At 53.8% G+C, this 22,939-nt stretch overlaps 2 protein-coding genes across 5 annotated transcripts; one reads left to right on the forward strand and one right to left on the reverse strand.

Moving 5' to 3' along the window:
* Window positions 1–1,556: 1,556 nt before the first annotated feature.
* On the forward strand, window positions 1,557–10,225 carry AP1G2 (adaptor related protein complex 1 subunit gamma 2). 4 transcript variants are annotated; one of them, XM_080831494.1, is made up of 22 exons: window positions 1,557–1,600; window positions 2,044–2,248; window positions 2,674–2,798; window positions 2,938–3,079; window positions 3,187–3,283; window positions 3,454–3,530; window positions 3,648–3,743; window positions 4,154–4,234; window positions 4,536–4,634; window positions 4,808–4,863; window positions 5,034–5,147; window positions 5,333–5,473; window positions 5,558–5,612; window positions 5,699–5,821; window positions 6,523–6,612; window positions 6,698–6,825; window positions 7,063–7,167; window positions 7,510–7,627; window positions 7,709–7,844; window positions 9,352–9,515; window positions 9,730–9,828; window positions 9,925–10,225. In XM_080831494.1, exons 2-22 carry the CDS (start codon window positions 2,045–2,047, stop codon window positions 10,024–10,026), a joined length of 2,352 nt encoding a protein of 783 aa, XP_080687620.1. In that variant the 5' UTR covers window positions 1,557–1,600; window position 2,044; the 3' UTR covers window positions 10,027–10,225. The 4 variants fall into 4 exon arrangements, with proteins under 4 accessions (XP_080687620.1, XP_080687622.1, XP_080687621.1 ...); XM_080831495.1 differs by having other exon boundaries at window positions 1,584–1,652; XM_080831496.1 differs by lacking the exon at window positions 7,063–7,167.
* Window positions 10,226–10,467: 242 nt separating this feature from the next.
* THTPA (thiamine triphosphatase) lies at window positions 10,468–13,634 on the reverse strand. Its single transcript, XM_080831498.1, has 3 exons — window positions 13,301–13,634; window positions 12,345–12,896; window positions 10,468–11,280 (listed from the first exon to the last, which is right to left on the reverse strand). Exons 2-3 carry the CDS (start codon window positions 12,889–12,891, stop codon window positions 11,135–11,137), a joined length of 693 nt encoding a protein of 230 aa, XP_080687624.1. The 5' UTR covers window positions 12,892–12,896; window positions 13,301–13,634; the 3' UTR covers window positions 10,468–11,134.
* Window positions 13,635–22,939: the final 9,305 nt, after the last annotated feature.

Consider the following 22,939-nt stretch of genomic DNA (forward strand, 5'->3'; position numbering starts at 1 on the left):
TGTCTTCCCCGCCTTTTCTTTAGACCTGAACTTCAATGAGGGTGGGGGTTTGGTGTCCCGAGGAGTCTCCTGGAAGCTGAGTGGAAGGAAGAAGAAAATGGAGAAGGGATGACTGTATACTGGGCAAGGCACTGGCTGAGCTGCTGTGGCTCCCCGACCCAAGGGGCCTGGTGTCCCTGCAAGGCCTAGTGAAGGAGCTGGAGAAGGTATAGCCTCCATCTCTGACCTTGGAGGAGCCTATCTCACCTCCAAGCGCTGAGCTAGGTTCTTGCCTAACTTTATCCTTCCCTGAAGGAGATAAGGGAGACAAAAAGTAGAATGACTCCCTAAGATCTCCCTCTTCTTTTCCTCAACCGCCAGCCCCTCATCCAACCCCCACCCCCACCCCCCCGCCCCGGGTGGCATGCCTTGTCAAGAGCAATGTGTAAAGGAAAGAAATCGTCCAATGCAGTCACGTCTACCCACTGACCTCTCCCACCCTTCTCTCTCCCCCTAAAAGTTTATTTGGTTGGTCTGGACTCACTTGTGGCCTTTGATTAGATTTCTAAGGGGCCTGAAGAAGATATTTCTGCCGCAGAAGGTTAGAGGCACTTGAGCTAGGACCCCACTCCCCAACTCTGGCAGTTGTGGAGCGGGGGTGGGAGGGGCATTTCGGGGGAACACAACCAGCCCAGATAACAGGAACTCACAGAGCGGCAGAAGCTGTAACAAGTTTAGTAGTCTCTAAGTGGGTAATATCCCTTCCCTCGGTCACATCTGAATCTTGTGAAATGGGAAAACAATAGAAAGAGGGATCAAAGGAAGCCAATCTCTCACACACTTTCCAGGCAGGGCAGAGGTGGGAGTCAAAGCAGGGTGAGAGGTGGGTGGAGAGCCCTGTTTGAGGTTGTGGCTGATCCCTGTTAATAGCTTTCCCCTGGGGGCAGGAAGCCCTAGGAAGAGGGGGACCCCTCTGTAGGGTCCCCAGGGGATCTTTCCTCCCTCCCCTGCATGAGGCAGATGAGAGCTGCCTGCCAATCCCCTCCCTCAAGGAATGGCCTTGCCTGGGAATGCCCATCACACATACCCTCTTCTTTTTTTCTAGTCAAACTCTGTTTAATCCTTGGCCTGCCTCCCTCCCTCCCCTCTAAACCTTTACTTCTGATTTCTATTTCATGGAATTTGGGATTGAAGTTAAACTACAACAGTGCCGCCAACACCAAGTCTTGCAGGAAAAAAAAATACAAAGAAATTTAACAAAAAAAAATATATTAATAAAAAAGTTCAAAAAAGGGGGGGGATTGTCATCTCCTTTGGGGTGCGATGGCTTCAAACCCAAGGTCTCCTGAGGCTCTTCGGGTGGTGAGAATGTACAAAGAGGCCTCTGGGAGAATCCCAAGTCTGCTATGCAGTCTTGCCGCCCGAAAAGCTCCTTGCCCTCAACTCCAAAGCCTGAGGCCTGAGGTCAGAGGATTCTAGACGACTCAGCCGGGCGGCCCAGGAGGGGGCGGGGTCCCGTGACGGGGGCGGGAAGAGGGAAGGACCAGGCGAAGGACCAACCCCCGTCGGGCCCGGTACCAGGAAGCGCTGGGGGGAGAGGAGCTGAGTTGAGACCAGCCAGGTGAGGCTGTCGGTGGGGCTGGCGTCCTGGTGTGAAACTGAGGCCGCCTGAGGTGTGACCTTGGGGGGGAATCCCGCGGAAGAGGTAGCGCAGGGCCCCGGAAGGAAAGCAATGGACGAGCTAGGGATGGGAAGCCAGGTGGGGCCGGAGGATGGGGGGGTGGGGGGTGTTGGGAAATAGGCGGGGTTCTGGCGCATGCTCCGTCTGAACGGGCGCTAGGTGGGGCGGGGACGCATGCGTAGTGGGGCTTTCCTCCCGCGGTGAGGAGGGGGCGGAATTTGGTAAACCCACGTGGGGAAAGGTAAATGTGGGCTTGGTTTTAGGGTAGCTGCGGGTCCCGGTCCTTCAGGATCTTGGTACAGGACGAGTCTGGGCTGGAAGGCCAGGCACTCCCGGCCCGAGAGGTTCAAAACCCTCTCCATTAACGGGCTCTGCCCCTTCAGGATGGTGGTGCCTTCGTTGAAGCTTCAAGATCTAATCGAGGAAATTCGTGGGGCCAAGACCCAGGCCCAGGAGCGGGAGGTGATCCAGAAGGAGTGCGCCCACATCCGCGCCTCCTTCCGCGATGGGGACCCTCTGCACAGGCACCGCCAGCTGGCCAAACTGCTCTACGTCCACATGTTGGGCTACCCCGCCCACTTTGGACAGGTACCGGGCCGGGACGCCTCCCTTCTGAGTTTGATGAGGAAGGGGCTGAGAGGCAGGGTTTTGGACACCCTCACCTATCTGTGCCCTGATTTTTTTATTCTACAAAGTTTCTGAGCCCTTCTAACACCATGCCCTGCTAAACTCCTTCCCCATTATAACCCCTGTAGGTCATAAGCCGGACTGAACCCTTCATTCTCTGGCCAGCCCCATTCAAGCCACCTCCTTTTCTCTCCCATCCTCCTCGACTCCTGGTTCCTTGAAACTACCCACTAACTTTGAATTTCCTAAGCTTTTTCCTTGGTTGAAGGAGGATGATGGGAAATGGTGCTACCATAAATTAATCTGGGGGTAAAGAAGATAGAAAAGGGATGTTAGTGCCTCGAATTTCACCCCTGCCCCTTCCTGGTCTGCCCCCTTCCCTGTAGATGGAGTGCCTGAAACTGATCGCCTCCCCCAGATTCACAGACAAGAGGGTGGGCTACCTGGGGGCCATGCTTCTGCTGGATGAGAGGCAGGATGCCCACCTGCTCATTACCAACAGCATCAAGAAGTGAGAGGGTTCTGGGAAGCACTTGGAATCAGGGAGCTGGGAGAGTGGGGAACTGGGAAATCCCAGGGGGCTGCCTGATGCAGGTACTGGGAAGGATGGATTTCTCCAACCTTGACTAACCACGCTCCCGACTCTGCAGTGACCTGAGCCAGGGGATTCAGGCAGTACAAGGCCTGGCCCTGTGCACTCTGAGCACTGTGGGCTCTGCTGAGATGTGCCGGGACCTGGCCACTGAGGTGGAGAAACTGCTCCTGCAGCCAGGCCCCTATGTGCGCAAGAAGGTGAGATGGCAGGACTCTAGGCATAGGAAACTTGCTTGCCACATGTTAAAGGTGGGAGGTCCATCCTGGCAGACCCTGCCCCTTTCTGAGCCCCTTGATCTCTGCAGGCTGTTCTGACCGCCGTGCACATGATCCGGAAGGTCCCCGAGCTCTCCAACATCTTCCTCCCACCCTGTGCCCAACTGCTTCATGAACGCCACCACGGTAAGGCCATGGGGTTCCCCATCCCCTGCCTTACTTCTGGGTGTGGACAGAAGTGAAAGAATGGGACGGGAACACCAGCCCCCAGGGGCAGGGTAGCATGTGCACATGAACACACACGCAGTAGACTCCTGTGCCCCTGGCCCACCATTCACTACCCCCCTCAACACCAGGCGTCCTGCTGGGCACCATCACGCTGATCACGGAGCTCTGTGAACGAAGTCCTGCAGCCCTCAAGCACTTTCGAAAGGTGGGCTGGTGGAAGGGGCGCCCCTGGGCCAGGAAAAGAGGGGCCATGGGGTTGGAATGGGGCTGAAGGTTGAGAGGATTAGGCAGAATGCCCAGTAAGGCTGTGCCCTCCCTCCAGGTGGTGCCCCAGCTGGTGCAGATCCTCTGGACTCTGGTGACGACGGGATACTCTGCAGAGCACAGTATATCTGGAGTCAGCGACCCCTTTCTACAGGTGGGCTGACCCTGTCCTGCTGTGTCCCTGGAGCAAAGGGCTTAGCAGGAAGCCCGTGGCTAGCGGCCACCTCCCGGAGAACACTCTGGGTCAATGAGTGTCTCAGGAGGGTGGCAAGCACAGGATTGCACAGGTCATCCCAAGACCAGTCTGGGAAGTGGTGGATGCCTAAAGATCAGAAATCCAGTTTGGTAACAACAACAACAACAAAATGCCCATCTCCAAATCCCCTAGCCTCGTGTGCCTCTGATCTCCCAGGACCCAAGGGACCTGGGGAGGGGGAGGGGCAGGGAAGATCTAGGAAACCAGCCAGGCCCCTCACAATACTTTCTTCAGTGCTGGATTCTTCTCTTCAGCCCAACTCTTTACCCTTTGAACCCCTCCACCTTTCGATCTTTAACCCATCTCAGGTCCAGATACTTCGTCTGCTTCGGATCCTGGGCCGGAACCATGAAGAAAGCAGTGAGACCATGAATGACTTGCTGGCCCAGGTGGGGGTCTGGAGAGTGAGCATTGCTCAGGGGTGTGGCTCTGAGATCATACTGTCCCCAGGCATCCCTCATGTGATCATCCACCCCCATGGTGGCCATATAATCACGTTGCCATTTCCCTGCAGACTATGATCTCTGTGAGGATGGTCCACAGTCTGTCTCAGAGTGGTAGTCCCCAGCACATCGTGGGGGTTTGGGGAACTTTGTTAGATGATGAAGGGATGACATGGTGGGTACCTTCCAGAGACCTGAGGAGAGGACAGAGCCCCTTCTAGTTGCATTTTCTCTCTCATCTACTCAGGTGGCCACTAACACAGACACCAGCCGAAATGCGGGCAATGCAGTCCTATTCGAGACAGTGCTGACCATCATGGACATCCGCTCTGTAGCCGGCCTCCGGGTATCACCCCATATGCCTCTCCCACTGCGGCCCCACCCACCAACCCCAGCCAGGCAGACAGGTCCTAGTCACTGGTTTCTCCTCCCCACCCACCATCCTGTGCCCTACTTCTCGCGCTCCTTCATGAGCATGTTGTTCCTTCCCTGACTGTCCTCAACCTTTGCCTCCCATAGGTCCTGGCTGTCAACATTCTCGGCCGTTTTCTGCTCAACAGTGACAAGAACATTAGGTAATCGTCCCGGGTGTCTGGGCTGCCTGTGCCACTGAGCCCCTGGCCCTCGGCCCTCCTCCTTCCAGTGCCTCCTGATTTATGTGCCTCTTATTCCAGGACTCAGGGCAGGATGGGGCAGGGAGAGGGCTGAGGAGCATGGTGTGATGGGTCCTCTCCCACTCTGGCAGGTATGTGGCACTGACGTCATTGCTGCGTGTGGTGCAGTCTGACCACAGTGCTGTGCAGCGGCACCGGCCCACTGTGGTGGAGTGTCTGCGGGAGCCTGATGCCTCCCTTAGCCGGTGAGTAGGACAGAGCAACAAGAGGGCAGGGCAGAAGGCCCAGCCCCTGGTAGCCAAGACCCGGACCAGGTCAGAGCCAGTGAAGTAGAGGGATTAAGGAGACAGGTGCCTGGGGAAGGGAGGGCCTGAGGCATAGCTCAGGGTGACCTGGCTACCCTGTATCAACAGCCTCTTTCTCCTGCCAGGCGGGCCCTGGAACTGAGTCTGGCTCTGGTGAATAGCTCCAATGTGCGAGCCATGACACAAGAGCTGCAGAGCTTTCTGGAATCCTGCCCCCCTGATCTGCGGGCCGACTGTGCCTCAGGCATCCTGCTGGCAGCAGAGAGGTAAGGAGACAGGTGCCCAGGAGGCAGAGATGGTAGAATCTGGGGAGGGTCAATACGAGGGCTGAAGAGGCCTATGTCCCCTAGGTTTGCCCCAACCAAGCGGTGGCATATAGATACCATCCTGCGTGTGCTGACAACGGTGAGGCAGGGACTGATCTAAGAGAGCTGGGAGGGAGCGGGCAGGGTTCACTGCCCTGAACCCTGGGCCCCATTTACCCTCTCCAGGCAGGCACCCATGTACGGGATGATGCAGTGGCCAACCTGATCCAGCTGATTGGGGGTGCCCAGGAGCTACACGCCTACTCTGTGCGTCGCCTCTACAGCGCCCTGGCAGAGGACATATCCCAAGTACTGTTCCCACCACCAGACCCAGGGCTGCCGGAGCCTCCCGGCCCTTCCTGAGCCACCAACTAACTCCCTACAGCTGATGCCCAGCTGCTTTTCCCTGGAGGTCACAGTCACCTACTCAGCGGAGACACCCAAGGACAGAGCCCTGTTTTTAGTTAGAACACCTGAACTTTTGTCCTGGTTCTGCAGCCACAAATGACTGATTTAAGTCTCCTTAACGCTCTGTGTACTCAACTCTCTACCCTGCCTACCTCTCAGAGCTGTGTTGAGGATCAAATGAGATCGAGCTCTTTCTGTGTGTATCAGGTTTCCACTGCCTTGAATGCTGAGTGGATTAACAGAAGCCAGCCACTATCTATCTCCCATGTTTTTTCCATATTACTTAAGTAGTGTGGGCAGAAACCACGTATCCCTTCCTCAGAGCATGGACCCTCTTGCTTGGCTCTTGCTGAGCTCCTTTTGGTGAGGCCATGTAGTTCTGATGCTTGGCCACCAGAGGGCAGAAGACCTCCAAGAGCCCCGAAAGAGCTGGGTTGCTCAGGAGAGTGGACAAACTCTTAAGTAACTGTTTCAATGCGAGACCTTTCCCTTCCCGACCTCTCCAAACCCCACAGTCTCTGCACTGCATCAGGGCATGTCACCATGGTGGTAGTGGGGAGGGGACCCAGAACCTGGCTTAGCATCGTTCTTCTCCCATGCAGCAACCACTGGTGCAAGTGGCAGCCTGGTGCATTGGAGAATATGGGGATCTCCTGCTGGAGGGGAGCTGTGAGGAAACCGAGCCCCTTCAGGTGAGGCCAACATCAGGGATACACTGAGGAGGGCCTCGGCTGAGGAGACAAGGTGCCCCACGGTTACGGCCTGTTCCCTGGAAAGGTGGAGGAAGAGGAGGTGTTGGCACTGCTGGAGAAGGTGCTGCAGTCCCATATGTCCCTGCCAGTCACCAGAGGCTATGCGCTGACAGCCCTCATGAAGCTCAGCACCCGGCTCCGTGGGGACAACAAGTAAGAAAGGGTCCTGGCCCCTCTTCTTGGTGCCTCCAGTAATAGATGTCCCTTCACCATGCCCAGCAGTTTCAGAGTTTCTCTCCAGACACACACCCCAGGTCCCCCAGTCCATAGGTTCTTCCTTGTGAGCCAGGTATTGCGGGGGTCCCCCTGCTCTGTGGGGCTTTTCCCTTCCATGTCACATCCTGGAGTTGGGGGGCAGGGCCGCCCACCCACACACAACCTGTGGCCCAGCCGCATCCGCCAGGTGGTGTCTGTCTACGGGAGCTGCCTGGATGTGGAGCTGCAGCAGCGGGCTGTCGAGTACAATGCACTCTTCCAGAAGTACGACTACATGAGGTGCGACTGTCACTGTGCCTCAGCGTAGGACCCAACCCCTGCCCTCTCCCCACGCCACTTCTCCCGGTACCCCTTTCTGGGTACAAGGGTTTTGTCGTCCCCTGTGGTCTTCCTCCTCCATAGTCAGAGCCCCCCACCCATAGTTCCTTGAAGCCAAGGTGGCTCCCAGCCCTCCGTGCTCATCTGAAAACCAGCAGCAGTGTGCCAGCTTAGGACATCAGAGAGGCACTCTGACCCACCACACGCCCGGGGCTCAGCACGGTCTTACCCGTCCTCCCACATGCTGCTTATCAAAAGCCCGGGGTCCAACCAGAGGGACACACCTATATTCCATCCTCTCAGGGCTGCCATCCTGGAAAAGATGCCTCTTGTGGAGCGAGGTGGTACCCAGGATGAGGGAGCAAAGGAAAGCAAGGAAGCCCAGCATTCGGAAGCAGCCCTTGTCCCCACAGAGCCGCAGGTAGAGGCCGGAAGCCCCTGGGGGAGGAGGACTTGGTCGGGCTTCCACACCTAGCCCTGCTCCTTCTGCCCTTTCCTCCAGGCTTCCAAGCTCTTGGATCTGTTAGATCTCCTGGATGGCACTTCTGGGGCTGCCCAGCCTTCACCTCCTCTGGAACCCTCCTCAGAAGGCACTTTAGTGCACCTCCTTGACCTGCCCTGTGTGTCTCCAGCCCCGGGTAAGCCTCAATAAAGGGGAGACAGGAGACGTCTTAAGAAAAGTAGGGGTATGGGGCACCTGGGTGGCTCAGTGGGTTAACCCTCTGCCTTTGGCTCAGGTCATGATCCCAGGGTCCCGGGATCGAGCCCCGCATCGGGCTCTCTGCTCAGCGGGGAGCCTGCTTCCTCCTCTCTCTCTGCCTGACTCTCTGCCTACTTGTGATCTCTGTCAAATAAATAAAATCTTAAAAAAAAAAAAAAGAAAGAAAGAAAAGGAGGGGTGGAAATGGGCTGCTTCTCCTTTTTAAAAAAAAATTTTTTTTTAAGATTTTATTTATTTATTTGACAGAGATCACAAGTAGGCAGAGTCAGGCAGAGAGAGGAAGCAGGCTCCCCGCTGAGCAGAGAGCCCAATGCGGGGCTTGATCCCGGGACCCTGGGATCATGATCTGAGCCAAAGGCAGAGGCTTAACCCACTGAGCCACCCAGGCACCCCATGCTTCTCCTTTTTTGCCAAGGACTGAAGTCCATATGCCCTCCTCCGTGCTGTGAACCTCTCATCCCTTCCCCATCTTGATAGATAAAAGGCTTCATTAGCTCATTCCAGTTCCCTCCTGGATACCCCTCAATGCCTTCTCTTTGTTCGATACTTCATACCCTAGCCCGTGAGGCCCAGCTGCCTCCCAGTCCGTCTCCTATACTTCCCACTCCTGGCTCCACTGGCCCTCTCAGCTCCTCAGACCCTCTTACCTGAAGCCCTTGGTAAACTTGTGCTCCTTTCACATGGAATGTTCTTTTTTTTTTTTTTTTTTAACTTTATTTGAGAGATCTAGAGAGCACAAGTGGGCTGAGGGGCAGAGGGAGAAGCAGACTCCATGCTGAGAGCTCAATGCAGGGCTCCATCCCAGGACCCTGGGATCATGACCTGAGCCAAAGGCAGATGCTTAACCAACTGAGCCAGCCAGGTGCCCCTCCATGGAATGTTCTTGCCCAGCACATCAGATGACTGGCTCATTCTCATTCTTCAGGCCTCAGCTAAAATTGTCAGATGCCTTCCCCTGCCACTCTTTTTATTTATTTATTTATTTATTTGAGATGGAAAGAACATGAACAGGAGAAGGAGCAGAGGGAGAGGGAGAAGCAGACTCCCTGCTGAGCAGGGAGCCCGATATGGGGTTTGATCCCAGGACCCTGAGATCACAACCCGAGCTGTAGGCAGATGCTTAACTGACTGAGCCACCCAGGCGCCCTTATTTTAAGTTACTCCTACCAGTTACTCTGACGTTGTTTATTTTCTTCATAGCACCAAGTAGTCTGTGATTATCTTGGTTGTTTTCTTGTTTATTGTTTTTCCCTGCCTACTAGATTATAAGCTCAGAATAGGGACTTCATCTTCTTATCCACTTTGTACCTGGCTTCTCCAGCACTGCCCTGCACCCAGTGAGCACTCACTTAATTTCTATTGAATGAGCGAATGAGCTTGTTATCTTCCCCAGACACTGAGCTGCTGCTTTTTCCACACTCCAGCTTCCATCCCAAACCTCAAAGTGTTCGAACGTGAAGGACTGCAGCTGAATCTGTCTTTTGTTCGACCCCCTGGAACCCCTGCTTTGCTCTTAATCACGGTCACTGTCATCAACACCTCAGGGGCTGATGTCACCCACTTCGTCTGCCAGGCTGCTGTGCCCAAGGTTTGTAGAAGGCCAGGATTTGAGGTGGCCTGGGCACTCCAGGAAAAAAGGCTAAGTAGGGGAGGTGGGTGGGAGGAAGAATGAGACAGGAAGGGAATGCAGAGACAAGCACTTGGGGAGTTATGGGAAGAGGGTTTGAAACTGTTGGGTGTGGAGGGGTTCCCTGAGCCCAGCTATCTGCCTTACTGTGCTCTGCCCAACCTCCTGTGTTCAGAGTTTCCAGCTGCAGCTACAGGCCCCCAGTGGGGACACAGTTCCAGCTCAGAGTGGCCTTCCCGTGACCCAGCTCCTCAGAATCCTCAATCCTAACAAGGTGAGCTCAGGAGCACCCCCCCCCCACCCCCTATTGATAAGGCCCTGGGACTGAAATCACAGATGCTAACCCTGGTCTCCACTCTCATATTCCTAGGCCCCCTTGAGGCTGAAGCTGCGCCTCACCTACAACCACTTTGGCCAATCGGTGCAGGAGATCTTTGAGGTGAACAACTTGCCCGTGGAGACATGGCAGTAACACCCTCCATGCAGTCTGAAATCCTCCTGTGTCCCAACACCCCAGGGTCTCAGCCACTTGGAGCCTGTACCTGACAGCGACCAGCAGGTGGAGCTCTGGTCCTGCATTTGCCTCTACAAAAATGGGGCGGGGTGGGGGGTGCTGTCCCCTCACCTCCCACAAATAATGAAAGTCCAATAAAGCCTGAGGGGGAAAGCCATATTTGGGTACAATTGAGATAGAACACATTTACAAATCATAGCAAGGGAAGAGTCTTCTTATCCAGGAAGTTTGTATTTTCCCTTGAGCCTTAGGAACCTGTTTCAACAAAGAAGGGCTCTTTCTACCCTCTCCAGGTTGGGAAGCAAATTTGCCCCTAAACTTCCACAGGAGGCACTCTACAATCTGGTCCAGAGTAGAGCACAGCAGCAAAATGAAACAGAACTTCCAGATTTTTTTTTTAAAGATTTTATTTTTACTTGACAGAGACACAGTGAGAGAGGGAACACAAGTAGGGAGAGTGGGAGAGGGAGAAGCAGGCTTCCCAATGAGTAGGGAGCCCAATGTGGGACTTGATTCCAGAACCCCAGGATCATGACCTGAGCTAAAGGCAGACACTTAACGACTGAGCCACCCAGGTGCCCCAGAACTTCCAGATTTCTAACAGGGATTCCCACCTACTTCCCCAACCTGCTGCTATTCCCCACACCCCAAGGCAGGGAAATCCCTGCTGCCTCCCCTCATCTCTAACTCAGCTGTAAGGCAGTTTAGGAGCCGCTGGCAGAATCAATGGCATCGACCAAGGGAAGGGGGGTGGCAAGGGATTTTCCTGTGCTTAACTACTGATCACGGCTAAGTGGAAATCCTATAAACACGAGCGGAAATCAATGGAGGCTGCTTAGCGGCCAGGGGAGAGGGGCGGCCCACAGATTGCATCTGACGGATGAGGGAGAAGAGGCAGCGAGGGAGGGCTCACGGAAGGCTAGCTGAGGGTAAGGTAAAGAACAGGCGGAGCTAGAGAGAGAGGAGTCACTGTGGGAAGGAGGCCTGGGGAAGAGGCACAGACAGGCTGCCCAGGAAAGAACCCTGTTAGACCCAGAGTTCTCTTCCCTGTTGAAGAAGTGACAGTCTAGCCCAAGCTGCTATCAGGAGATTTAGTCCCCTGTGGCTTCTCTCTGCGGCTGTATACTTCCAGCAGGTGCTGATAGTCCTGAGGCCGGAAGCGCTGGAGGTACACCATCACCTTAGGAGGTGCTGTCTCCTGTGCGGGCACACCTGCAGGCAAAAGGAGAAATGAGAGGAGAGAATCAGACAGGGCTGTAAATGCTTTGATTCTGCTCCCTGCCCTCCTAGCCAGACCTCAAAGTTGTTTCCAAAGCAGCACTGGAATTCTGAAGGCCATCCAAGCAGTTTCTGTAACCCACCAGCGTACACCCTGACTGGCCTGTGCCAGTGGGGCCTACAGGGGCCACTTCGGGTAGGAGTGAAGCTGGGAAGCCAAGCATGAGCCTCTCCTCTGGCAAGGAGAAATGGTGAAGTGGTGCTCAGATGCCATGAAGACAGAGGGTGCCTCTGTATCTACTCTTTTTAGTTACTGCTCCTGGCCCCTAGTCAAGATGAAAGCTCATGCAGGCAGGCCAAAGCTCATTAGGTTGATAATGAAGCACAAGCAGAGATGCACACAGAGAAACAGGGATGTAGAAAGGAGAGAAGCAGCAACAACCATGGGGTGAGATTCGCATAGTATTCTAGCCTCTATGTGGTATGGAGCCGCGATAAGCCAGTGTCTTATTGTTGGAGCCTGGCAGCATGCTGGGCTTATAGCAAGAAACCCAACTCAGTGTATGTTTGCTGAGAAAGCGAGAGCAGCATTCCACCGCTTGAAGGCCTCATGGAATGCACAATCCCATACTTCTGTGGATGAACTGTCTACAGAAAAAGAAATCTGCCACCACTTCTCCTGTTGTCTGTCACATAAGTACAGCGTTCTTGCCTTTTACTCAAAGCCAACAGGACAAATTAAATGAGGATCTAGGTAGCTGTGATTTGGGGGAAGAAAGGGTGGATGGAAGGATTCAAGCAGAGAACAGATGCAAACTTGGAGTGGCTGGCGGTGTGAGAACTAAATGAGGCAAGGATTGGGGGAGATTAGAGACAAGGAAGGATCCAATCCAGGTTAGACAGCTTCTGTAAAAGCAAACCGTCCTCCAAAAAATTTCCAAGACGATCCCTGTTACAGAAATAACCCCAAGACCCTCTCCTCTGGCTGATTTCAGTGGATACATCCAAAGGAGTGGTAGGGAAGGCAAGGAAACGACAGAAGGGCACGTCTCCCTCACCAAGCATGCTGCTGAGGCTGTGGATCTTCTCTAGGGCAGCTGGGACCTCAGCCTTCTTGTGCACCAGAGCCTCTACCTCACCCACAGCGTAGCCAAAGTCAGCTGTATCCAGGTCCACCGTGAGCGAAGGCTCCTCTTCATCAGTTCCAGATAGCACCAGCTTCCAGGCACTACGCTTGGTCACAAAACTAGCTACTTCCTGCAGCCCCAGTGGGCCCAGCACAGCAGCCACACTTCCAGACTCCAGGATGTCAGCTCCCAGCACCTCACAGAGCTGAGCCACAATTGCGGGCTCAACTGTGAGTTCCATAAACTCAGTGTGAGGTCCTGAGACAACAGCTGTTCCAGGATATTTGAGCTCCCACCCACTACCCTCTCTCTGTCGCAGCCAGTAGTCAGCCCGCATGAGGCTCAGCTCAGGGGTGTCATAGTAGCTGTCCCGGAAGGTGACCTGGTGCTCCAGGGTGCCCCCCAACTCCTGCAGCCGCTCCTCTGTGTCAGGGCCAGGAACGAACTTTCGCTCCACCTCAATCAATGGCTGGACCATGCTACCTGCAATCAGTAAATCAATAAACATTTGCTGAGCTCCCAAGGGTGCTCAACCTTGCAGGGTGACAATTCACCCTCTACCTGGGAAGAATTTATGGGGCACACGCTGTCACGGAGCTCTGTGTTGGGGCCACAGCTCTCTTTCCCTGCCTCAGAGATGGATGGCCCTGGCCTGTCTCTGATGTCTTAAGGTTCTGCAACAGTGTTAGATCTCCAGGTAATCCCTTACACCTTCGGTGATGTCCTCAATCCAAAGGGCTCCCTAGAAGACTGTAGTGGGTGTCCTTCTTTCAATACTCGCCCTCTATACCTTGCTACCCCGGGTGGCCAGTGGCTCACTTCCCGCAACGACCCCACCCCGCCCTTCGCCACAGCACCGGCCAGGCCAGCGGAGCCTCGGGTCTCACCTCAAAGCCCGAGGGGCTCCCACTCGCTGGACCTGGAGATGGGCGAGGGGAGCCCACGCCACGCCCGCGAGGAATGCCGGGAGCAGTCCCTGGTCTCGGACCTGGGGCAGGATCTCTGTGCACCTAGCCGGTCCCAGCACGGGCGGCCATATTAGGCCCGATGTGGCGATGCCGAGGACAGGCCGGGAGAGAGACCTGCTATGTGATAGGGGGTCCACGACCTCCGCGCAGGACCGGGAACGCAGAAGTACCCCGGCTCTCTGCTCCTCCTGCCCGACCCCTCCCAGCTCCCGGGAGTCTCCCGGTCTCAGGCCTCAGGCTGAGCCCGACACCCCGGGGTCCGGGTGCATGATGGGAGTTGTAGTTCCAAAGAGAGATTTGCTTCCTCGCCCCACCCGTCGCTATGGTGATAGGAAAGCTTAGGCAACTGCCCGCGGGACTCAACCTGAAGTTGAGCAGGGATGGTGCAGGTTGTCGGATGGAAAAAGCTGAGCCTCAGTCCAGTCTCCAGGCCCCTCGCTTCCTAGACAAATAGGCCTGAAATCCAAGCCACTAACCCAAACGCTATCCAAGAGAGATTTTATTGACTGTAATGGTGGCCCACAAAATACAAGCCAGTGACAATGGACTGAAAAGGGGGATAACTAAGACCAGTTTAACTACTCAGGAGTTTTAGAGGGGATAATACGTTCTGCATTGAGTGTTTAGGGCAAGGTTGAAAACCTTCTGTCAGAGAAGGAACGAAATTTTGGATAGGAACTAAAGACATAACGGGATTTCAACAGAGACCCAGATGGAGACAGGAAAAGCATGAGCAAAGACCAAGAAGCTGGAGAGCACCTGGCCAGTGTGTAAGAAGGAGATGAAGCTAGAAATACAGTTGAAGGCCAGGTTGGAAATGGCCTTGAGTGACAGCCTGAGGAATTTGTCACTGAGTTGCCAGGGGCCCCTGAGCAGGCTTTGTCTGGAGTGGGAGAAACTCTCACATTCGCCTAAAATACAGGAAGATGTGGGGGTGGCCCTTTGAGTGCTTTGGGAGACAAAATAGAGAAGAGGCCCTTCTTACTCTCTCTGAGGACTATGATTATGGAGATCGTGTGTCTGACCCTCTGGGTGAGGTAGCTTGCTGAGGAACAGTGCCTCTTTTCAACTCCTATGATGAGTGAGAAGTGCCAGGTTCTCAACATCTGTCATCTTCCCAGGATGTTTCTGGAAACAAATGACCTGTGGGAAGTACTGTGGGGCAGACACATCTTGAACTTGGGATGTCTTGGATGCATCCCTCCTCCACCCCATAACAGGCACCAGTAATCAGGGAGGGGAGGGCCCCCAGCCCCTAGTTCCAATCACTGGCATACTTTTCATCCATCCTTCAAGGATTTTCAGTTTTCTTTCCTAGGGAAAAAAACCTCTTTCTCTGAATTATAAGGTCCTCTTCCCTGAGTTACAAGGTTCTATTTAGTGGGGCAGAGGCAGCAGATTAACTGAAAGGAAAGACCAGACTCAGGAACCAGACAGACCTGGGGTTGACCTTCAGCTTTGATTCCCAGGTGTTTGGTTTTGGGCACGCTACTCCACCTCACTAAACCTCTCCTCTCTTCTTGGTAAAAAGTGGACTGCCAAGTTATGGGTGGGGATTCAGTGATAAATGGTCACATTATAGAGACTCAAAATCTTCCTGTTTTCCTATGAGTTCCAAGGGTTTTTTTTTTCTTTTCTCTCCTTTCTTACTTTCCTTCCTTTTCTTTTCCTTTATTATTATTATTTTACTTTTTAAAAGATTTTTAAAATTTATTTGACAGAGATCACAAGTGGGCAGAGAGGCAGAGAGAGAGAGAGAAAGGGACGCAGGCTCCCCGCTGAGCAGAGAGCCCGATGCGATGCTGATGTGGGGCTCAATCCCAGGACCCTAAGATCATGACCTGAGCCAAAGGCAGAGGCCTAACCCACTGAGCCACCCAGGTGCCCCTATTATTTTACTTTTAAGAGAAATAGGCTATAGCAGCTATTGTGAGTCCTGGAGTCAGACCATCAAGGTTTGAATCCTGGCACTGTCACTTATTGGCCATGTGACTTTGGGCCATTTAATTAACTTCGTTGTGGCCTGATTTCCTCAACTGTAAAATGGGACTAGCTGTGAGGATTAAGTACATTAATGAACACGAAAGTGCTTGGAACTGTTCTGTGTACTCAATAAATCTGTACAGTTATTATTAGACTATAAGAGAGCTTAATAACCTGAGGATGAGGCCCAGGAGCCAGAAGCTCCCTTTCCTGACCCAACTCTGGGTGGAGGGAACAGAAGCTCTTGGAGACTTCCGAGTAACTGCTGTGGAAGAGAAGGTTCTAGTACTCAACTGGAAAGGAGCGGGACTGGTAAGGCAGGAAGAAGGGAATGGAAAAGAAAGGTGGGCCTGGGGCGCTCTGAAAAGCTGGTAGAAGCCCATGCTTATTCTTCGGCCCGCCGCTTTAAAACAAACAACAAAACACATGCATAGTTTCTGTAGGCAGCAAAGAGAGAAAGAGAACACGAGAAGGAGTTTAAAGGCGCCTGCACCTTTGCAAGCACTGGCTTGGACCCGGCGCCACAGTGAGCAAGGTGGCCCCGCCCGCGGGCAGGCCTGCCCTCGGTCCTCGGTCCCGCGCGCGCACGCAGCGTGGGCTGGCAGGCGGGTGGGAGCAGGGACGGACTACAACTCCCGGCACGCACCGCGGCGGGCGGGACGCTGCACCTGCTCAGTGGGGCCGCCCCGGGCGCCTGGGTATTGATTATTCCATTGTGTAGGACGCCTCGGCTCCAGCCAGTGAATGAGGCGGAGGAGTGAGGGCGAGGAGGAGGAGGAGGAGGAGGGCGAGGAGGAGGAGGAGGAGGAGGGCGAGGAGGAGGAGGCAGGGAGAGAGCGAGTGCCCAGGGTGAATCAATGGAAACCCCCTCACGAAGCCGGGAAAACACTTCAGCCGCAGCCAAATAGCATTGATTATTTTCCTTCACTTCCCTCACCGCCGTGAATTTATTTATTTATTTTTTCCATCTCCGTCCCTGACGCCCCGGAGTGAGCGCTGGAGGGAGGGAGGAGGAGGGGAAAAAAAAAGGAATCAACACATCGGAGAAGTCCCTTCCAAGAGCCGCCCCCTCCCCTCCCCGCCTCGCGCTGCTCGGCGGCCGCGGTTCGACTCCCGTCCCTGCTTCCAGCTGAGGTGTAAGTGCATCGATTTCCGATGCTGCTGGGTTGGTTTTTTTTCTCCTCTCCCTCTCTCTCTTCTTCCTTTCCTTGCTCTTCGGAAGCTGGAGACGGAGGGGAGAGGAGGCGCTCGGAGACTGCCGCTGGAGGGCACGGAGAGGGACGGGGAAGGGGCTGGGGGAGGGGACACGGACGGACAGACAGACCGAGAGCCTGGGGAGAAGGAGGGGCAGGGGTGAGGGGGGGTGCGAGGGAGGATAGGGTGGGGGAGAAAGATGCAGGGGTGGAGGGAGAGACGGCGAAAGGAAAAGGCATCGAGGCTGGACCAGGAACCAGCCGGACAGACGGAGGGTAACGAGAGCCTAGACGGACCGCGCCGAGCTGTGCGGGGAGCGGGGGTCCCGGAGGGAAGGGGAGGCAGGGTGAGTTGCGGGCTCGGAGCTGTCAGCCCGGAGGGGCCTGGGTCTCGGCTACCCCCCGCCGGCTGCGGGATCGGAAACCTCGGCAGGGGGGCGGACTGGCGGATGGGCTAGCATGCTGGGGGCGAGGGTGGGTGGAAGGGGACGTGGATACTCTTAATCTTCGATCTTCGTTTTGCCTGAAGTTGAGCTTTTTTTTTTTTTTTTTGGAAAGGTGCGAGTAGGTGAGGGGAGGCCACTGCTCCACTCAAGGTGAAGTGTGTCTCTCCTGGCCCTCCAACTCTCCACCTGCTCTGCTCTTGTGTGTCCCCCTCTCAGAGTAGCCCTGTCATTTTTGAGCACTGGACCACGCGTGGTCTCGATGTGCTTATAGCCCCGCTGATCTGTGTCCACCAGTCCCCTGCCTCTTGATTTTGCCATTCTTCCCCCTCGTTCATTCTCTGCACCCATCCATCTCTGGGTCTGTGTGTCACTGTCTCCGCATGTGACTCTTCCTATCCGAGTGATCCTCTTCCTGTGTGTCCCTGTCACTATGTGTCACGCCTTGGCTGCCTGACTGGTCTGTCTGTCTGTCTAGGACTCCATGCCCTCTCCTTCAGAGTCCTTATGGTATCCCTGGCCTTTTGAGGCTACTTTTTTCATGCTTATCAGTCATGATTGCGGCAGTCACTGGTCAGGGGCCTGTAAAGAGTCTGAAGGATGGGGCAGATGTGTCTCCTCAAAGGACTCAGGTACCCCTTCAGCACAGCCAGGACAGCATCCTCTTCCACCTTCACCCGCGAAGCTTTGGAACTTCTAGCATTGTTGACTGTCTCCTTTGCCATGTGCCCATCTCCCCGACCAGGACCTCTGGTCTCTTGTGTCATTTGCCTCTCCAGAAGCTTCCCACCACAAACCTCTTCCTTGCTGACTTGATTTCCTCCCTTCCCTCATTTTGCCATTGTATATTTTTTCATTTCCCCATTTTGCTTCACCCCCCCACTTTTTGCAATCCTGTCTCCCATGACCTCCCTTGCTTCTTCTTTACCTTTGTTCCCATAACCTGCCTTCTGCCTACCTTTTCTCCTTGGTCACCTTAATTTCCTTTTATCCCTTATCCTCTCACCCAGAATTTTAACCTCCGCACCAGAAGGTACAAGAGAGCAAGGGGCTGGGAGAGGTGGGGAGTATGGTTTGTGAAGGCACATAAACAGGCCAAGAAATCAATTTAATGGGCTTCCAGGGGCATATAACCCCTTCATCAGTCAGGGCCATTATGTCCATTAACTGTCAACTTTGATTTTGTAAGGGGACATTCTCTAGGTCTTTGAGCTCCACCCTACTTGGTTGCCTCTCATCCTTTAGTTCCTTTTAGGTATCAGTGGCTTTTTCTTCACTTTCTAGCTCATCTTCCTGGGCCCCTGTTATTATCATATTTGGATTCAGCATGATCTTTTACAGGACTGTTTTCATTCATATGACAGAAGCTATCTTATGCAAGAGGCCAGGTTCATTCAGCCGAAAGAATGGGAAAGGTGGATAAAGAGTCAGGAGAGTTTGCCTTGTTTTAAGCGCATCATTGTTTTCCAGTGCTCGGGGCTTGAAAGGGTAAGAGAAAGGTAGATAGGGGCAGAAGATGGACGATTTCAGAGGTGAATAGTGTTCCAGAAAGGAAGGAGAGGCTGGGTATAATAAATGTATGGGGTAGAGAAATGCAGGACATGTGGAATGTGCAAAAGGAAAGGAAGAAAATCCATGCGGAATGGGGGCAGGGAAGGAACTGAGGGGTGATTAATGAAAAATTGGGAGAATGAAATAAAACACGAGTTTAGAGCGATACAGAAGATGGACAGAAATGATAGCGTATTCCTAAAGAGGAGGTCAACAGAAAAGGCAAAATGCAGTGAATACAATGGTAAAGTGGGGGAAGGGAGGAATTGAAGAATAAGATGAGGTGGAAAAAGAATAAGGTACAAAGAAGGTAAATGGAAGGCAAATGGAGGAGTGCTGAAGCAGATCAGAGCTGCACAGAGCTTGGGAGGGGGAAGAAAGGAGAGGGTGAGGTATCAAAGGAAACAAATGCCTCTGGTGTGAGAGGGACACAGCGTGACCGGTGCAAAGAGAGCGCCGCAGGAGGGGTGATTTGGAAAAAGGCATAGCAGAAATGCCACCGGGTGAAGCCCCGCAAGAGAGAGATGCCAAAGGAGAGGCAGAGAGCGCAGAGAGATACTGGTGAAGAGAGAGGGAAAGAGACCTCCAAGCATCCGTTCCACTGGCCACATCTCTCACTACCCCACCAGAGGTCTTTGCTTTTCATTCCCAAGCCAGTGGGACACAAGCAAAGAGATGAAAAAGTAGAATTCCCATTTACTTTAGCTGACAGGAACTTGAATCTTTCTAGTCCCCTGAGAACCAAAGGCCTCAAGCTCTGATGTCATAAATTGCTGGTGTTGCCCTGGCAACCTGACAGGGTTCCTCCCTCCGTGATGTCAGAGCATCTGGTGTTACCTTGAGACCCACAGAGGAACAACTTGCTGCTTTGCTGGGAGCTGGGCACTACGGAGGCCAGGGCCTGAGTCTGATCTCTAGGATCCCTGGGTTGGTAGCTTGACCTTGCCTCCCCAGAACTGTTCTGAGCTCAGAGTGAGATCTCCTATGTGAGTCCCTGACATTCACTGGAACCTGCCGGAGCAAGAGGAAGAGACCTTGGGAGACGGGGCATTGAGGACCGGGTGGTAGGACTGAAAGGCAGGCAAAAAAGGAAGAAAACTGGAAATGGCAGTTTGGGAACGTGAAAGGAGAAGGGCTTTGTGAGCAGGGAGGAGAGTTGAAAATGTAAGAGGAACCTAGCTCTGGGTTTAGGAGTGGAGACTGAAGCTGGAAATGCAGAAGAGAGGAGATCAGGGCTGTGTGAGTGTAACCTGAGGCAGGGATAAAGAAAAGGGCTGGGTTCTGAAATGCCAGAGGGCACAGTGGACTTTGCCTGGGGTGGGGTAGGGGGACTGAGTTGAGAGAGGAAGCTGTTGGGTGAGAGACCCAGGGTTAGTCATGATGGCCCTAGGTGCAGGTGCCTTGTCCATCTACTTTCCGATTGTTTCCCAGCACATAGCCCAGCATCTGCCACATAGATGATGCTTAATAAACATCTGTTGACCGAATGTTGAATTAATCAGAAGAAGCCAGGGAAAGGAGTTGCCTACCTTCCTCTCAGGCCTAAGTCTCCATAAACGGGCAAGTTGGGAAAGCAGGAACTGAAGGAGAGGGGAGGGGAGTTCACTGAACAGCAGTGAGATCTGAGGTGGAGAGAGGAGAGACTGTCTAGGTTAGAGGCACACTTGGTGTCAGCCAAGGCAGCCACACTTGGAGAGCTGACTCTAGCGGCTGATCTGGGGAGTCTTTGGAGAGATAATGGGAAGAAAACATGAATGAACAGTCTTAGGAGCCCAAGAGGAAGATGAGGAGGAGGATAGAGAAAGGAGGTGGTTTCCAGAAAAGGTTGGGAGTTGTTTCCGAAGACAGAGTTGGCAGATGTGAATTGGAAGTAGCATCCCCACTCTACCCCATTCCCAATCATGGAACCACAACTAAATCAGTCATACCCCTGCTCCGCCCCCCAAGTCACCAAGAGTTCATGAATCAATACCAGGCCCATCCTACACACCCTCTCCCAATCTAGGCAAACACAAGGAAGTCAGCACTGGCCAAGTGGGCCAGCAGGCAGTAGGCACAGACCTGGGTGTCAAGAACCCTGTGGGGATGGCCTTGATGCCTGACTGCCCATTGTTGATAATCCAGAGGCTCTAGAAAGGGATGGGGTGTGGCAAGAGATGTGGAGCTCATCACAACTCTGAGGGAAATCTGCAGAGATAGGTCCCAGTACACAGAAGTCTTTGAGAAAGATGCACGGGTCAGGGATTATAATCTTCCTGTTTCTATGGTGGAGTCATAAAGACCCTGAATGGGTTGAGGACTCTAGGAGAGAAGACCTGGAAGGGAGCAAGCAAGCAAGTGGGGAGCCCTGGGAGGGAAGGGGAAGTCTGGCTATAATAAGAAAGGCCAGGGCAACTGGAGAAGGGGCTGGGGGGGAAGGTACCCTGAAGGGAGGGCAGTGTCGGCTGGATGCACTGTCAGCCACCACCATGGACTTGGGCAGCTCATATTTTGCAGCAGGCGACAGGCTGTCGACACGGCGGTCCTTTACCTCACCGTTAGAAACTCATTTCATTGATTTTTCCATCTTTCTTCTCTGCCTTCTCAGTCATCCCACCACTCACTTTCCCAGAGCCCCTTGCCTCTCTGGGGAAAGCCCAGGGGCCTGCCTGCCCACCCCTCCTCCACCCCAGGCTCTTGAGACAGGGGTGAAAGATTAGAGGGCCCTCCCTCGGCATCCTGAGGTAATCCCATTGGCTCTCAGTAGCCCCCTCCTGTAGGAAAGTAGTCCAGAGACTAGGGCCTCTGCATGGTTATTTGAGATGCCCAGTTCAAGGGGTGACGGGGCTAAGATCCGCCTGTTCCCCTGTCACCAAGCTATACCACTAGAGTGCAGGCTGCAGGTACCTGGAGGGAGACATTTTTTTTTTTTTAAAGATTTTTATTTATTTATTTGACAGAGACAGGGAGAGAAGGAACACAAGCTGGGGGAGTGGGAGAGGGAAAAGCAGGCTTCCCGCTGAGCAGGGAGCCCTATGCAATGCGGGGCTCAATCCCAGGACCCTGAGCGGAAAGCAGACGATTAACAACTGAGAGACATTTTTTTTTTTTTTCTAATTCCTGCCAAGATAGCTGGGTATCCCTCAAAAATTTTCTTTCCAAGTCAAGTGAGAGAACAGGAGCTGCCTCTCTGTGTTTGGGCAGGAATAAGGGATTACATGAAAGCCAAGCTTCCAGTCTTGGAGTCACCACAGGGCCATCCACGCACACGGCGGCCTGTGCAATTAGGAGGACATAGTATCAAGAGCTCTTTTCTGAGAGAAGGTAAATGCATGCCCGCTCGCGCTCAGTGTAGCGTGCTGACATGCAGTCAGTGGGGCAGGATGGGTGTGGGCCAGAAATCTTTAGTTCAGTGTGGACATTTCCCTAGTGCCTCCTCTAGTCACAGCCAGCTACCCTCAGCCTCTCCCTTTGGGGCTGGGATAGGAGGAAAGGTTAAGAGTCAATTGCTAGTCATTTGGCTTCTCAGTGAAGGAAGGCAGAGGGTGGGACCGGAGTGTTAGACTGGGTTTCCCTGAGGAACTGATGGGGATACATGCCATTTCCATCCTCATATCTTTCCATCCTTGTTTTCTCCATGATCATCACCCACCCACCCCCCACCTTAGTCTCAAGCCCAAGGCAAGGCCATCTATCCTTTTTCTCTGGTCTCGGAAGTGGTTTTTCAGGTCTGGGATGTCTGAGTCTAGATTCTGCTGTGGCTTCTGACTCATGGGCCTCTTGCCCCCATGGCAGCTGTCTTCTTTCCTGTCCAGCCCTTTCCAAGTTCTGGACCTCTGGCATGCTTGGGCCAGAATGCCTTCTTCCATCTCCAGCTTCTTCTGGCTGCCCGATTTCCAAAATCCAGACATAAATCCTGATACTTCAGGGAAAGGAGTGCACTTGAGGTTAGGAAGAGAGAAGGCCGGGGGGGAAGCCAAGAAGGGGGTGCAGGATGGATGGGGCAGGGAGTGGGAGAAGCGGGGCCCATTAGAGTATGACTGAGAAAGGGAGTCCGAGGCAAAAACCATGTGACTTGGAGCTGGAGTGAAGGCCACAATTTAAATGAAAAAGGAAGGAGGGCGGTAGGCTGTGCGGCCGGGAAAGAAATGGAGGAGCAAAACCGGGAGTCTGACCCCCTGCCGGGAAACGATGGCAGCGTTCGAAGGGGAGGGAGGGAGAGTGGTTGGGGAGAGGCTTCAAGCCGAAAAGGCAGCATCGGCTCGGCCTGCGTGGCAGCCCTGAGTTCAAGCCGTGCTGGCTTTGACCCTTGTGGGAGGAACTGAAGTGGCAAATTAACGACGATAATGAAGTCACTGCTCCTTGTTTGTCTTTGCTGGTTTCCCCTTGAGATTTGTCCTTTGGCCAGA

The sequence above is a fragment of the Martes martes genome (assembly GCF_963455335.1).
Source record: "Martes martes genome assembly, contig: scaffold_456, whole genome shotgun sequence".
Classification (NCBI taxonomy): domain Eukaryota; kingdom Metazoa; phylum Chordata; class Mammalia; order Carnivora; family Mustelidae; genus Martes; species Martes martes.